We start from the raw sequence: 17394 nt of genomic DNA, 5'->3' as shown, positions 1-17394 counted from the left end.
ACCACACCCAAACAAGAATACGGTACGGGGCTAGGTAGCCAGTAGCTATGCATGTATTAAGATTTTACAATATAAATTTAGTATATTTAGGAAAATCCTTTTTTTTCTATCCTTGGAACTTTTAAAATTAGGATAAAAAATAAATAAAAGTCATTTCCGGATTTTAAGAGGAAGAGCTGATTAGCCTTAGGTAAGGCAATAATTTCTCTTGGGGTAAGCGGATTGCGATCCGCTAACTCGTTCTTGTTCTAAGTATAGAACGAAAGGTCGGTGACCTAAATTACGCTTCCTCAAGCGCTAAGCTACGGCAGCCCCGCTGCACACAATGCCATTAGATCTTACAGCAGCTGCATTGGATGGATGGGTGTTATACTGATACACCTTAATATCTGTGGTTGGCGGAGGAGTGGACACCATATTTTTTTACTTGGCGAAGAAGTGGACACCGCACTTCAATCGGCCAGAAGATACTTGATCGCTGCTAATGCATGAACGGACTTTGATAAAAACTCTTTCGATTTATCACTTTAGTTTGTCTTGAATTGTTTGGATCCTCTGTGTTATTCAAAAACATATGAATCAAACCCTCGTTTCGCTCTGGTGCTTCTTGCGACTAAGATTTGACAAAGTGTTTTTAACATTTTAAGTAAATATGTCGTCCACCATATTCATCAAGAGAGCTGCATTGCAATATGATATTCAATATTTTTGCATGCAATTTCAACAATACCACTCCATATGGATGCCAGAATAACTTCGTCGTTGTATTTTGCAGGTAGCAATAAAGAGACTGCTTTTCTCGTTGTCTTTTAAGGCGCACCGGCGTAATGATCTTCGAATAGTCGATATGGTTATACGATAGAACTCAAATAAGCAGCAAAATTCTCAATTTCTTGACTGCAATCAAACCAGTCTTTGCTATTCCAACGTCAATGCTCACATTTTAAATACATATTGGATTTATGAGCTCAATTGTAAGATGTGTTCGAATTTGATTTGTACTATTTGCAATCAAAAATTGGAATCATCACTTATATTTTCATAACTGATTAAATTTCTTTTAAATTCAGATCTTATTTATAATAGTTATAGATCAATAATTGTTTATAAATCTTTTGATTCTGTAATATTATAATCAGCACATGTGTCTCTTAATTGACATTATGACGTTTTGCGTAAGAATGATGTGTTGGGTCACATTGCTTAATAATGTAAAAGATCAGAAATGTTAAGCAATTAAGGTATTGAAAGGCTAGGGCGGATGGACAAGTTACGTCTATCACTCGGAACGCAGGAGGTTCTTAACGTCACGGCTTATCTTAAGAAACACTGTCTGACATAGCACCCCTTTGTATCCGCAGGCTTTGAACGATCTAGTGGTTGAGCGTGGCTTGACAGAGTGGCATGTTGTGCGTGACGCCTGCATCTTCACTGACTCCGACGAGACAGCTGACCTGGTTTACGGATATGCGATGACTGCAAGCCTTCAAGAAGAGCGCATTGACCGCAAGCGCAAGCGGAACGCTAAAAACCGGACTGCTGTAAATGAACAGTCAGAATGGAGCTGCTTTGCAGTGTTATCCGCCGTATCTTCCCACATGTCTCCAGTTCTTAGTATCAAGAGGTACATTCAAGCTTCGATACATCACCACATCACCCTATTCTCAATAAAAAAAATTTATATAGGTTCTTGGAACTTCAGCAATGCGTCGAAGCCAATGAACCGATTAAAGGATCATCCGCCCTGACGCGAACGTTCATATGTCTTACAGATGCCGCCAATATTAGGTACAGACTAAGTGCTCGACGTGCAAGTGATTCATGCCAGTACTTAACCAGAAATGCTAATTCGCAGCTACTACGCTCTCCAAGCACCAGCAACCCTCTTATAACCATTTGAGCTTATTTTAAAATAATGACACACTTAAAAAATGCATGTGTGCCGCAGTGTAGATCTCATGCGTTTGCCACTACCAACTCCATTGTCTCGAAATTATCTTGTGAGTGCAGGATGTAGGATACATGTTAAAGCTTCAGTACGACGCTGTGTCACGACAATTACTTCTGGCGCATTGACTAAGACCGAACGTCCTCTGCCTCTGGCGGGAATTCGAGTTGTAGAGTGTGGTCAGCTCATTGCCGGACCTTTTGCTGGAACTATCCTCAGCTACTTCGGCGCTGATGTAATCAAGGTTGAGCCTCCTACTGGTGATCAGGTGCGCGACTACCGTGAGCTGGACTCTACCAAGACGTCTCTGTGGTGGTATTCTCTCGGACGTAACAAACGCTCGATGGCCATCGATTTGAACAAGAAAGAAGGTCGCAAGCTAATGTACGAGATCATTCTACAAAGTGATGTGGTTATTGAAAACTTTCGACCCGGGCGTATGGAGAAGTGGGGGCTTGGGCCCGACGACTTTGAAAAGACCAATCCAAAACTTGTGTATGCACGTGTGTCGGGTTTTGGTCAAGACGGACCCTATTCGTCGAGACCGGGCTTCGCATCGGTTTGTGAGGCCATGGGTGGCTTCCGGTATGTTAATGGCTTTCCTGATCAGCCACCGGTTCGTCCTAACCTAAGTATTGGGGATACTATTGCTGGAATTCACACGGCGCTGGGAGTTGTGATCGCCCTTCTTGGTCGTGAGCGAAGTGCTGCCACTGGGCAGAATAGCAATGGACAAGTCGTTGACATAGCAATCTATGAATCAATGTTTAACCTCATGGAGGCGGTGGTCCCTGAATATGACTATGCAGGCACCATCCGCGAATGCTCGGGTTCTACGATCACAGGAATCGTGCCTTCCAATACATATGTCACGAAAGACAATAAGAATGTTGTTCTTGCGGCCAATGTCGATGCGTTGTTTATTCGGCTTATGAAAGCTATTGGCCGAGACGATATGGCAGCGGACAGCAAGTTTCGCACAAATGGCGATCGAGTTGAGCACCAAGCTGAAATTGATGCCGTGCTAGCGGCGTGGACTGCTTCGCACGATCTGGACACAATTGTTTCTACAATGGAAAAAGCTGCTGTCCCGGTTGGTCTGGTTTACTCTGTAAAAGATATGTTACGAGATCCGCACTACCAGCATCGCGGTATGTTTGAGGAAGTAAAAATTCCAGATGGATTAGGTACTCGGAAGCTGAAGGTGCCTGCAATACTACCTAAGCTGAAAGCAACACCTGGTGTAACGCAGTTTGCCGGGCGTAAGCTGGGAGAGGATACACGTCAAATTCTAGAATGCGTTCTCGGCCGGTCTCAACCCGAGATTGAGCGAATGCTGGCTGAAAAAATTGTATTTGAATCGTAACCTTAATATAATACTTACATCTTAGATTTGTGTAACGGTGTGCATTTTAGCTACGACACATAAAGCTTTAGTAACACTGAAAAGCAGGCGTAGGCGGTATGATGGTTGGATCCCAGCGGCAAAAGTAGCCCTTCCAAAGCCTAGGCAGCAAGTATCGTTTGAATATAAGCGAATGTCAAGATGTGAAATACCAGAAATGCAACGCACTTAATGTTCTTGGAGAGAGAGCTTGGGGATAGCAACGTGCCTTGTTCACTCGGTGTGTACATTTGGTTTATAAATTGGTTGCTCTGTCCGTTAATTTCGCTCCAGATCGAAATCACCCGGTGCTTAGCGAAAAAGTCCTTTCTGCAGAACAAAATTTTGTAAGATACGGAGCAGTGAAGCGACATTAGATTATTTTACCGCTGACGTTCGCAATCGAACATGAATGTGCCAAATTTACATGAGTAGATGTGGTCGGCGAGGGTTATGAGAAAGTTCTCGTTGAACTCGCATGCTGTCGGATATTGGCGAATATATTGCCAGACGCAATCCAGCCAGAGCAGAAACACAGGCGAACGCTGTTCATTTGAGATGTCACTTCGAGCATGACCGCTTCGGAGAGCAAATTGGTGTCCAAACGCACACCATTCTTTTTCGACAAGAACCTGAAACCCACGTAGAGTTCGGTAGTATGGATCTAGCATCAGCTCAGCCAAAGCGACCATCTGAGCTGTCCGATCCCAGCCATCGCTGCAGTGCGTTAACACCGACATGCCATTATTTACCGTATGCGCCAGCTCGACGGATGCTTTTAAAACTAAACGCACATGACGTAACCAACCAGAACTGTCGATTCGTCCATAAAAGCTGCTGGAAGATTCCTCCTTCGAACTTTTTTTAGGCTCAAAAAGTGCTGCCAGAGCAAGTTGAGATTGCCGTACAGAATGAATATTATCAACATTCATAAAGTGAAGCTTTGATCCGCGGTAGTTGCTCGAAATTTCAGTTCCTTTTCCTAAAGCCTTATTTCCTACCGCAGCTAGCTGGCTACGTGCATCCATAATCACATATCGTCCAAGTGCTTTCTTGTTGCTTGAACAACATAGCAATCGAACAAGCAGCTCATCTTCCCCATTACGTACAGATTTTAAGCCGACAAGCGGTTGACTTGAACGGACGATAGTGGCTCCATTAATGCGATGAATCCAACTCACAACTGGTAGTCTTTTGTGGGATCGAAATGCAGCTGCTGTCTTGAGGGAGACATCCGAAATTTCTGCAGGCACTACAAGGTGACGGGGATACGTATCGCACAGTGTATACTCCGGGGACTGGTCGATACAGCGCAGATGTTCTGGATATGATAGCAACCCAATTCGTCCATATTCATGGCGAATGTCAAATTGCACTTCTTCGGATGGCGCCACAGAAGGAGAATACGAAAAGCAGAAAGCATCCAGCAAACTTTTTGGAAATGCCACAAAATTTAAGCATTTGAGTAGCTTACTGTAATCGCTATAGTCCGCGATGGAGAGCCGCGCTACCTGTGTGTCCTTGCAGCGAATTACGACCTTATATGAAATGTTCGGGGCAATATTACGAGTAGATTGCATATTTTCCAGCAATGCGACAGGACCTGTCATTATAGAAGTCGCACGAGGCTCAACACCTTCCACTGTAACAATAGAGAGTACAGGGATTTGCCAATCGATTTCTCCGTTATCTATTAGACGCTTAAAAAGACAGCGGTAGTTCGTGATGAACAATTCCCCGCTGATGTAGCTGGACAGGCATGATCCATCGTGAGAAAGTACCAGTCGCTGTATACTTGATTTAACATCAACGTAGCACATTTCTCCGGGTAAAAAGTTAAACTGAATCAGCGTGGACATAGCAGTATCTGATTTAGGTATAGCTCGGGTAGCGTCCGCAAGTTCTACAGCTTCAGAAGTATCTAAGCTGTTCGTATCATGTTCTCGAAATATACCACCGCAGTGGCTAAAGCCCATGTATACAGGGCGGCTAACGAGTTGAAGACGACGCTTAACTTCTTCTGTTGTCACACCTACAATAGGTACACCATTAATTGACTGCAGAATGTCCCCCAAATGCACTTTTCCACTAGCTTCGGCTTGGCCGATTTCGTCGCATTTGACTGGATCTTCTCGAAATGATTTCACGACAAGACGATTTTTATAAGGAGGCCCTGCGGCAGCCAAAACAATGCCAAGCGGGCCTGCCTGAAATTGGACAACATTTAAGGACGTTGCGTTTCTTTCCGACCCCTCTCCCAATTCGTCACCGTCACTTTGCTGTATTTCCTCGATCATTGGATCTTGTAATATCCTGGCAAACTTTATCAGTTCTGTAGAAGAATTCCGTTCATCCAAAGCAATCACGTCAGTCTTTCCACTTTGGTAGGCACGCATCAGGAGACGTAAACAGCCAGTGCTATCCGACTGACGCAATTGAGATGACATAAGAAGCAGTTTTGCCACACATATATAACGAAGTAGTGGAAAGCCCATCCAATCAGGATCTTCGTTTGTACTAATCAGTTTTGGTTGCTGCAACAAGTCACTGTCGGACTTGTCAGTCATATTAATAACTGGGAACTTAATCGCCATGCGATTATCCATGATCATTGCATCCCAAATCGATAAAACCTCGTTTAGCTCGTACTCGCGTGCGAAGAGCAACCGCACCCATCTTAAGCAGTATGTTTCTGGTACAATTTCTAGGTTTTGAAGGTGGTAATACAATTGAGGGTCCTTTTCCTGTAACAATTCATATTGAATATGTTGACATAATCGATGCAAAGCTGGCTGTTTCTCTCGGGCTTCCTGGTCGAATTCATTGCCACTTTCCATATTTTCCAGCGAATAACTTTCAAATAATCGGCTGTCGTCATTTGAAGAATCTTGTATCGTTTTAACGATTTCAAAGAATGGTTTAAGAAATAGCATGATTGCCTCAAACACCACGAAGATGTCTGCTTCGGCATGCTCCGGCAGCTTTTTTACTTGGTCAGTTTCGTTTTTTTCCTCATCAGGAACACGATGGAAGGCATAGAGTACTACGGCTACCACATCGTGCATGCCTTGACGGTAGGCCACGTCCGGGTGCAGTCGGCACCACACAAATAGTACGTGGCGCAGCGTACTCAAATATAATGGATTTTGGAAAAAGTTCTCATTACCAGCCGGAAACAGCCGGTCTAAGTCCGTATTGATCTCTTCAATTAGCGTTTCGTCTGAAAAGTATTGACTCCAGCTTGAAGAGCGTCCTAAGGCCGAATTCTTAGTAGCCGTTAAGGCGGTCAGTGGGTCGTTACTGCCAGCGGCATCTATCTGAAAAACCATGTGCTGCTTCAAACGTTCGTACCGCTCGCGTTGAGCTGTAAGAGCATCACCCTGTAGGCCAAATGCCGCTACCCATCGCATCCCATGCCTTGCCATATTGTAATTCTGAAAAGTTTTGTGAAATAGAGAAAATGATTTGGAGTTTAAGCAAATTTGTCACTCTTCCAAGATCTATAGATAAAATCAATACACTACAGGTCAATAAGAGATCCACTTGTTTTGTCAGAGAACCTACGTAACTAAAGCAACAAATAGACTGTAATGCCAATCAATACTTTTGGTCCTTGGTTCTAGCATTTAAATTTATACAAGCAGTGGAGCCGATTCCCACCCGTTCCTCGATCGGCGGTGAAACTGAAGTTCGCATCGCCCGAGTAGAGCTAGTTTCCTCGCGTCTTCCTCGTCAGTCACACCTCGATCGCTCCGCGCGACCTCGGCTCTCTAAATGTTATCCTTTTTCATTTCTGTCGGCTCGATCGTTGCTCTGTCTTCCCTCGTCCTGCCAACCCTTGTCCTCGACACTTGTCCTGTCATTTGGCAATATTTCTACCCTTGTTGCTCGCGCGCTGCCGACATTTCTTGTATCTTTGCCGTCTTTATAATCACATCACCGCTATCGTCGTTTAGCGTGCTTGTAATTGGCCTGTCATTACATCTAGTGATATGCGTTTTCGGACTTTTTCTTCACAAACAAGCTTGATCTTTAAGCCTACGCGCTTTGCGCTTACAATGCTTTTCTCTGACTAAAACTGTATGGTCGCGGTCTGGTTGTCCATGATCATTCTCACTGGCGTAATTTCTCAAGGCTTACGTTCTTGAATTCGTTCAGGCAGTCCTAGAAGCTCGCGTCTAGCGCGCATCATAGTACTACAGTCCGTTTTTGTATTTCCATCATACAGCGACACCATCTACTCCTCCTGTGACTGATTTTCGATAGCTCAAAAAATCCTCTTCACAGGTTTGCAATTGTTTAATCATGGCTGCTTCGTCGTTCTCGTCACGCATAGCTAATTTCCGTCTCTGAGCATCTAGCAACCTCGAGGAATCTACCAGAAAACTGAAACCCTCCCACTGTGGACTCACCAGTACTGCCAACTTATAGCGACAGCTTCGCGGCATACCACATCCTTTCCAATGCCACACGACTACTTGTACGCAGTATCCTTATTTCGTTTCGTTCCATCCTCTGTTTTTCAAAGTCGTACCCTCTGCTTACTTGCCTTTGTCCCTATCCTCGACAATCCCTTTCCCAGCTCTTCGAGACCAAAGGTTTGCCGGTTCACAATGCGTTTCTGTTCATCTATCGCTGGTTTAATGTTCTGCCAATATATTGCAACCACCACGCTTTAATTTGGCAAATAAACTCCAACTCACCGTAGTCGACTCTAACGACTGGCATCGCCGTAAACCTTTGTACAGCGATCCAAACGCCACAATTTATCACGTGATCGTTGAGCTCTCCGTGAGTATTGCACCGTCGACATGTTCTTTTGATTTGCGTCGATGGATCAGAGTGAGTATGAAGGCCGCGTACTCCTTTGAGCCTCCTCAGATACAGAGTGGCAACCTCCTGACAAACACCATGATTTGAACTATAGTAGCTTCCTTGCAATGCATCATATCCCACCTTCACTACCTATCCGAAGCGCGGCTCATGATTTGCCTTGCTTTCTCCGTCTCTTCACCAAACAGATCCAGTGTCTTATACATCCTGTCGCCATCAGCGATATGTGAATAATGCAACTAAAAGGCGCTCGACATTAGTCATGCAATGTTGAAATCATCTGCACCGTACATTTCCTTCCATAACTTTTTGGGTTCTGCCGATATCGATATAATAACATGTTCAGGAAACCCCTTTGTGCTGATCCCAAACATATATACACTGCAAGTTCTTCGCTAAACTCCTCCACATCAAATAACACTGGTGTTTCATTCATTCCTGTCACGAACTTTCGTGTGCCGCGATATGACAGCTCGTATATCAAGAATTCTCCAATTACTGTTTGTCCACAATTTACGCACGCCCGGCAGTCGCACTCGAATCTATCTACCCTGTGTTGGCGTTACCAGCGCCGCACTACCCCCTCTAATTTCCTTATTGCTCATTCGTTGATCGCCACACATTCGATGTTATAATTTTCGACACTTTCTAGCATGCTAGAGTCACTGACTAAAACAATTTTGCGCACTACAATAGCTCGAAAGCCTTCTAAAGTGGATATTCACTAAAACGAAGTATCGAGTTTTAGCAAGATGTCAGAACTCCGAAAATGAGAGTTCGTGGTAGCTAGGAAATAAATCAAGTTGGTAAAAAGTAAAACGTTATACACGTTAAGCGTAAGTAAAATTAATTCTAACTACAAAGATACTCTTGGAATAGTAGAGCGGGCTAGATACCTAGTTACGAAATGACTTTGGCTAGACGCGCACGAGCCAAACTACTGCGCGTTTGTTTGCATGGACTCTAAAATATAAAGCTTTCTCCACGAAAAGTGCACGACAACCAGCTCTTGTAGCCAAATTAACGACTGAGTCGTGACAGGGCTGCATCCTTTGCAAATATGGACTCTAAAATGCTCGACTGTCTGTCCTCGCCGACATTTAGACCAGCTCAATTAGCAAGCTTATGCATGGCTCCCGATGGGATCTTTGAAGTAACAGCTGGCACGCCGAAGGCGGTGATCACTCGTCTGGAAGCTTTGATCAACTCTAAAAACTCGCTGACGGGACTCGCTGGGAATGTCACATCTCAACGTCGGTGGAAACAGAAGATACTCTATATAAGATTGCTGTTGTTCAGAAGTTGGGACGTAGCGGGAGGTTTAAGCTTTTACATTTTCTGGGTGAAGAGAGAGAGATTGTAGTCACCATGTTAAAGAGCCGTGCGCAACAAATATAAATATTCAATATTTGGTAAAAGCGGCGCTCCCAACATGTAAAAGTTAAAGCTGGTATGAACACTGTTTACCTGACAATCGAGGGCGCTCAAAGTTATCGTTCGCCCTACAAGATGCGAGAAATGGTGGACCTTGTCGAAGAGTTATGAGTTTTGAATGCAGCCATGGCAACGAACTTATCTCTGGATATGGCAATGGTAGCCATTCTCATGGAAAGCTTTTGAACGAGTGCGGCTCACACCGAGACATCCCCATCCACCCTACCTCTTTCGATGAAGCAGTATGTGTTTTGACAATGAGAATACAACTTTTGTATCGTGAAGGCCGGATGGGGTACTAGAAACGGATGTTCTACGAGTGCGCCAAATTTGATGATGCTGAGGAAATGGAGAGAGATCTTTCAGCTGCTCAGCAGCTCTGCGGTGCTTAGAGATGATTTCATCGCGGTGTTGCACAACGCCAGCTGCTGCGTGCTCCCATCCAGTAAAATCAAAGTTACGAAGGATTAAACTATCGCGCAACGGCAAAAAAAACAGATCTCTCGCAAGCAGACGTTCAAAATATATAAGCGCTTGGTAGCTTATTGGAAAAGTAGCGAGCTCTTTGTATCTTGATGAGATCATAGTCAGTCAGACACAGCTCTGAAAGAGAATATTGTCTATCAGAGAGGGCAGGGCGCCAGGCGCAGACCTGTGAATCCTGATAAGCCCTGATAACGTTTGGAGCGTCGTGGAATCGCAAACGACGGGCACATGTCGAAAGCAGTTGACAATTCGCGGAGTCATTGAAGATACCTAACACGGATACGATCACCGTGTTTCTTGCGACGGGGACACTGGTGAAAGCGTCGAAGGTTATGCCATCTTCTCACATGATTTCTAAAATATTTGGCAGCATGGACCATTACCTGATCTTTGAGCTGAACGATCGATATAATATTATGCTAGGTATGGCGTTGTAACATATCGCAAGCAATGAGTCGATTGGGAGTCAAAAAGACCAGTTTTCACGCCTTTCTCTTCTGACATAGATTCAGGAGCCATGTATACACCGCAACCAGAAAGCTAAGAAGCCATTGACGCGGGCGCGAAGCTACGATAATTCCATTTATAACACGAGATTGGCCATGTATGGTGGCAAGGATATTGCTGAGTGCCTCGCGCAAAGTTAGGAATCAGATGGGAGGGTGATTGTATATCGAGATATTCAGAGTATATCTTTGTTAAGAAAGGGGGAGGTGATTGCATGTGTTGTACATAAAGGAAATCGGTAAGGAACAATTGTGGGTTATTGACTTCTGTGCCAGGGTCGGTAGAGAGTGAAACAAACAAGGTGTCGCAAACTGCCATGCTAGATCCGGTCAATCTAATTACGGCTGTAAATCGTGAGTAGAAAAATCAGCTTTGAAGTTTAAAAATGAACTATCCTTGTCACGTTGTGACGGCAGCACGACCGTGTGACGTGACCCTTGTGTGGAACTACGGGTAAGTAGCGAGAAAAATTATTCTCTCGTAGATTCAGTGATCTCTTTCAAAAGGGGTAACGAATATCCCCCCACTACATCTGGCAGAAGCTGTTTTAGAGCTTGTTAGAAAGTATCACTCGAGAATATGTGCAAGAAATTGCGAAACAGTGAGGTCATCGAAATGGTACATTTGGCACCGGAGAAGACGTGGGCCTCGTAATCTGTCACGGATAACTATGCCATTGAAAGAGCCAGCCATCCTTAAATAACCTACGGATTCCCTTTAACTCTTGTTGAAGAAATATCACGATGTTATAAAAAAGAGGTCCACCGTGCGTGCCACTCTCAGATGGGGGGGGGTACGTCATGAGATAGATTTGGTAACTCGAATCAAATGTTGTATCACACAGCAATGGCCCTATTCAAAAGTGAAATTTGACGTCGCTGACGCTTTCTTCCGTGTAGAGCACCCTTCTCTTCTTTATAAGAAAGATAGTTGATCATATCCAAAGAACTATTGCCCCTCGCGCTACTAGATAACGACACCAGATTTGGGCCAAAACTCTGGCTTACGAGCCCGACCAAGTATTACCTAAGCTTCTCGGCAATGACTAATTTAGGTTTGTATCCGGTCGTGATGCCCGCCACGCATTAAGGTATTTCTTGTATCTTCAACATTATACCAGCACTTGTGAGACGCGAGCTCCTGCCGTTGCCATTTTCCTCGACTTTGCGAAGGGTTTTGACATTGTCAACAGGCGGTTATTGGATATTGTTCTATAACACTGGGGAATTTTCGTCGTTGGGGTTCAACTATTTATACTAGATCATCAGTACATGTTTTATTAAAGACTCGCGATCACAATTCTTCAGCTTGGGAACGGGTTTTTGACATGGAGATCCACGTTCGCCAGGGCTGTTCGTTCTTTTTTTCGAGCTTTGGTTGTGATATCTTAGAGTGGTCAATCAATGTTTTCAATAAAGATTTGCGATACTTATAGTCAAACTCACAGCTTCACGGACGACATAACAGATTCGGTATATGACTTACACCAAGCCCCTAAGTTTCTCGCCCATGGGCAATAGGTTTGCACTACAACTGAAATGCATTTGAATATGAACAAGTCTGTTATATTCTTTTCGACCATGGAAGTCGTCTGATCACACTTTACTGAATGCCTTTCGCGACTGTGGAAACCAAGTATTAAACAATGAAAACATACCACACTTTTTTGTATACTTGTGAAACCTCAGTGCCGACCCAGCTGATGGTTGAATCAAACACTTCTTCGTATTCAATGACTTTCGTCGTCTGGCGTTGGAGAGCCGTACGCTATAGGGCAGCGTTATACTATTAAAGACGACAATTCAGTCAATATTTATTCTGAGTGTATAAGCAGTCTCTAAGGAAGAAATTAATTATTTCGTCTTTGATTAGAAATTTGTAAACAATACTCGACCACCGTCAAAACACAGCTTAACTGTTTCTCGGCAAATGGCATTCAGTTCGATTGGATCTAGGGGCATAAAATTTTATAATGTATCCGACTCCTTCAAGACAATTTAATACGTCAACTTATTCGACACTGCAGAGCCAAGTTGAACTCCCTACCCAAGTGGTTTACTCTAGCTCAAACTGCTTTCGATTGTGCGCTTCAAGGTCAAGGTAGGGGCTGAGTCTATCTATATATGCCCCTGCAGTCCTTTACAACAACTAATCGCTGAGTAAACGTCCCTCTATATCGGCAGTGATTGCATTGGTGTCCAGCACTCTGTGCAAAAAAAACCACATGAGGTTGGCTCATTGTCCACGCTTTCAGCGCTTGCACTATGACGCACTAAACTTTTTGCCTAAGGTTATGAATGATAATACGGTAATCACTTAGCTGACCTGACCATTATGAAACAATATCTTTCCCCGATTTACTTATCAGAGAAAATTTTTGCTGTGCTACATCGAAAAATATGTCAATATATGTCTCATCATCGTATATTCTGAGTCTCTACATTTTGCGTTTATTTTGGCTCAATCCCTGGCCCTTTAATGCTGCGTGAATCACTATCAGACTCGTCTATCGACACTGCGTGCTCAATAACACGAGTAGTAGAGACAAAATAAGTGTTCCAAGTCACTACAGCACATTCATGATATATTCGAGCTCTCCTGAAGGAATGCTTGCTGCACTCCATATATGGACTTTTGACGACAAAGACATTATTTACGCCAACAGCAGTTAAATTCACCGGCTTCTCAACTCAAGTTCTCCACCGCAATAACTGTTGGCGATCACTGGGAACAGTGAAATAAATGAGGAATGAGGCGTGTTCTCATTGTATAGTTGTCGCGGAAATCCAATGAAATGAGAGACGCCATATAGTGTTGGCTGTGTAGCATTCTCATAGTAAATGCTTTGGAGGTTCTGGCGTAGAACAACGATGAGCACATTTGTTATCTTGAGTGTATCAGCCACATTTATATACAAAGTACAAGCCATTATGTTGTAGTCGAAAAAGAAAGTCTGACAAGGCGGGAAGAATATCACGTTGAATCCTGCGCCGTGTTGACCAGTAATTTATAGGTAGAAAACTTCCATCAAGTTGTAATGACTGCAACGCAACTTTGGTATTAATTTTTCTATTTGACTATTCAACTTCACCTGGTGTTGTATCTTGCAAACATTGGGGAATGATCGTAAAAAGCAATTTACGACGTACCTTGTCTTCACGTTATAAAAGTCTTTTGACAGTGCCTAACACTGATGCACTTACATTTACAGCGTGTCTTCAAGGTTCTAACGCACTTTCACACTCTGAACTCACATCGCTACAAGTTCCAGCTTGGGTTTTAAGAGCATGAGTCCTCACTTTATGGAATACCCTTTCAAATTGTTCACTCTGGATTCAATTACTTTTGGCTTAATATTTGACTATTCAACTTCACCTGGTGTTGTATCTTGCAAACATTGGGGAATAATCGTAAAAAGCAATTTACGACGTACCTTGTCTTCATGTTTTAAAAGTCTTTTGACAGTGCCTAACACTGATGCACTTACATTTACAGCGTGTCTTCAAGGTTCTAACGCACTTTCACACTCTATACTCACATCGCTACAAGTTCCAGCTTGGATTTTAAGAGCATGAGTCCTCGCTTTATGGAATACCCTTAAAAATTGTTCACTCTGGATTCAATTACTTTTGGCTTTAGTCACGGATGTCGACTCTCTTTTGAGTTTAGTCACTATGATTGACTCTCTTTGTCTTTAGTCACTATGGTCGACTCTCTTTGACTTTAGTCACTTATAGTGTTCCTCGAGTCAATTCCCGACTTTGCAATTAGTTTTTAAACTATATTGCTCAGAGAAGCGAAACTAAATGAGTCATACTTCATGTGCTAGTGAAGTTTATCACATTTGATAAGTGCCTTTACGGCTCGCAAAAAAATCCATTTTTAAGTCTTCATCTTTTAGTTGACGAAGAACTAACTAAGTTCTTCATTCGCATAATCATGAAGACTTGCGGGGTTACTGCTTTCGCAATAATTCGCTTTCACTTCCATGCGAGTATGAAAACTAAACTATTTTTGGGTATTCACTTCGTGAAAAGTCATTTGATCTCCACGATATTGCAAAGACTTTGCTTTTGTTTTGAATTAATAACCATCGCGAGGTATCAATTTACCGCCTTTAATGACGGATCGACCACTCATAACAACCTTAACGCTTTCAACTTACAGTATGTCTGCATCGGCTGCCCCGTCCCAGAAAAAAACTGGATTTTTGCAAAAATTACCGTCATCACAATCAACAAGTCAGTGCGATAACAGAATATAACTTCATTTAGCTAGAGAAAAAACTCCCCCACACATGGAGTCGCGTAAACACGTCAATGTAAATGGCATCTCACATACAAGTTAGCAATGCTAGCCACAATGCTGCCAAGACAACATACAGACGTGCGCCGACACGCCGAAGGGTGCGGTCTAATTGAGTGAACCAGCTTTAAGGACTAGCGCAGCATCTTTCTTGCTCATCACCGGAGAGCGGATAAAATCTACAGTGCACTCTTAACAGCAAAGACGGCGTGCAATGGGTATGTCCTCATAACACATGTTATGTGGACCACATACTTTGTGTCTCACATCAATTGTACACCCTGCATGGTTGTAATCCCGAACCAATTCTGATTCATCAGAACAGGAAGTACTTATCAGGTTAGGGAGGCCTATTGGCTTCAATAATAAATGCCATTTCACCTTTCCTCTCTTCTACGTAAGTCGACGGCCCGCTGGAAGCTGGCAACACGCTGTGAGACGTGTCAGTTGACCTTAGCTTTCCTCAAAAAGTGGGTTTGCAAGGACGGGTGATTCTCGTTACACCGCGAGGTTAAAGCTGGGAAGTGTTGGAATCGATAGGTTAAGAAAGCCGGTGCAACGAAGCATTTCAAAGCGGGAGGGAGCGAAGACAGACGGATGGTGCAAGTGGACGGAGTAAAGACGGTGTCGGGACACTGTCGCGAGGGTGGCCTTTTCTTAAGTTTTTTTTGCAGGAGTAGGTAGATTGAGTTAATTCTAACCACGTCTGGTATAACGAGCAATGAAACAATTTTCGCTTTATCATTAAGCATTAAAGATTAACTATTCTTTTGATAGCTCCCACCACCGAACGCTGATGTGTGTATCCATGGGATGAGAGTGGCTCGCAGAAAAGTGTAAGTCTTCATCTCAAAGTATCCTCATGCTTTGCCCAATCAAGTCCACGTTTGATTACACGATAGAAGCTTATCCATTCTATATGAGAGCTCATTATGCTTGCAAAATAATTACTTTGCACGTGAAACGGTTTGAAGTTAGTTTTTACCTTACCGCGTCGTATCAGCCGCCCCGGAAATAGCAGAATGAAAGCGATGGCGATTTGCTTTTATCCCAAATAAAGACTTTTACACGGTCACAAGCCGCGAGGCCTTCTTTAAAGGAAACGGAAATCCCGGAATGATGTTGAACATGAAGCAGTACTCATTATATACGTTAGAAGACAACGTCTTGAAATTGTCATTAAGCCACCCATACATATGCTGGAATGAATTCGTAAAGTATCGCATATAATCCTAGCGGGTGCTATCTTTAAAATATCATCCAGCATCGAAACCATACAAATAGAACGCGTTACGATATAGTTTGATCTCGTTGAGCCATGCAAGCTGTGCGGTTTGATGGCTACAATTGCCTGTCCGTACTCATGGACTGTCAAGATTATGCAACATTTCACCAAAGATAAAGTTCAGACATATAGACTGTTATATTGCTGGATTCAGCCTAAGGTTCCATGCAAGCGGCAAGTGTTTAACCCATTGACATTTGCGCCACGTGTCCGCTTACCTACTTTAGATGTTGAGCGACCAGCATATGGCAATTACTGAGCAGTATGTTCTTTTCTTCCGAAATGGGTAGTGTAATGGGCTACACAAGCCATTGCAAAAGATGCATTTTTTACCTTCTTTATGTATTGTGGGGATTTATAAAATGAAGATTACAGTATGGTGATCCCAAATACATACGTGACATCATATTAATAGTCACAAACGTTCTGTGTGATACAGAATGCCGTTTCCTACTCGGGGATCTGTACTGATGACAAGTCCGACGTATCTCTGTCTTTCGAAGTGGGTGGCATAAGCCAGTCCCTTCTACAAGGTATTTTACGAACATTAAAGCTCAAGGTTTTTGAAGTCCAAGCTCTGTACACCCAAGATATTGTATAAGTTAAAGCTGAGGTTCAACCGCAGTACACCCTTGATATTTAAATCAGGAACCCAAGGTTTTATCAGAAAAAGTTCCGGGAGCCCTTGTGGTGCTTTGCATGTAGCTAGGTACCATAACTCATTTTGATTGAGCTGCAACTTTACTTATGATGCTAAGTCGTTCTTCTTTTCCCCAAGTCGGGATGGCCCTTCTCCCTCCACGTCAGAAATGGCCTTCTCGTCGCACACGCGTGTATATTGTGTTCAAAAGACTGTTTATGAACAGCGCTCCATTACAGATAGTCGTGGGGGTACCGTGTGCCCCGGGCAGTTCTGCACTTGAGATTTTTGTTATGGGTTCACCGCATAGTAAGTCAGTTATGTGATACAGTAAGATTTGAAAGAAGAAAAACGAAACAGGCGTGCGACCGCGCGCTTAAAAAATCGACATTAGAGCTCTCAAACACATTTCGTCCAAAAGCTGTCAGCAATGCTAAATTTGTTTCGTCTGACACGTACGCTGTATGTTCCATCGCATCGACCACCGTCCTTACCATCTTGAAATACAATAGCTCATAGTCAGGGTGGCATAAAAATGCATCAGCCACCACATTAAGCCGACCCACATCAAA

The 17394-nt window shown here is 43.3% G+C and overlaps 3 protein-coding genes across 3 annotated transcripts; 2 read left to right on the top strand and 1 right to left on the bottom strand.

Annotated features, from left to right (window-relative positions):
* Positions 1-1261: 1261 nt before the first annotated feature.
* On the top strand, positions 1262-3314 carry PHALS_04057 (caib baif family protein; the record flags this gene model as incomplete). The annotated part of the gene is made up of 4 exons (XM_024722053.1): positions 1262-1297; positions 1362-1624; positions 1687-1827; positions 1949-3314. 4 exons carry the CDS (start codon positions 1262-1264, stop codon positions 3312-3314), a joined length of 1806 nt encoding a protein of 601 aa, XP_024573168.1.
* A 67-nt stretch (positions 3315-3381) lies between these two features.
* On the bottom strand, positions 3382-6757 carry PHALS_04056 (alpha-; the record flags this gene model as incomplete). The annotated part of the gene is made up of 3 exons (XM_024722052.1): positions 3382-3454; positions 3522-3662; positions 3720-6757. The coding sequence occupies 3 exons, from the start codon at positions 6755-6757 to the stop codon at positions 3382-3384; spliced, it is 3252 nt and encodes a 1083-aa protein (XP_024573167.1).
* Positions 6758-6864: 107 nt separating this feature from the next.
* PHALS_14982 (uncharacterized protein) lies at positions 6865-8914 on the top strand. The gene has a single exon (XM_036407300.1). It carries the CDS (start codon positions 8504-8506, stop codon positions 8798-8800), a length of 297 nt encoding a protein of 98 aa, XP_036263014.1. The 5' UTR covers positions 6865-8503; the 3' UTR covers positions 8801-8914.
* Positions 8915-17394: the final 8480 nt, after the last annotated feature.

This window comes from Plasmopara halstedii (genome assembly GCF_900000015.1).
Source record: "Plasmopara halstedii genome assembly, contig: Scaffold_253, whole genome shotgun sequence".
Classification (NCBI taxonomy): Eukaryota; Oomycota; class Peronosporomycetes; order Peronosporales; family Peronosporaceae; genus Plasmopara; species Plasmopara halstedii.
This window is presented reverse-complemented; position numbering and strand designations above follow the sequence as displayed.

Coding starts and splice junctions, on each gene's coding strand:
- PHALS_14982 (XM_036407300.1), top strand. CDS start 8,504: ATGTTCAGGAAACCCCTTTGTGCTGATCCCAAACATATATACACTGCA.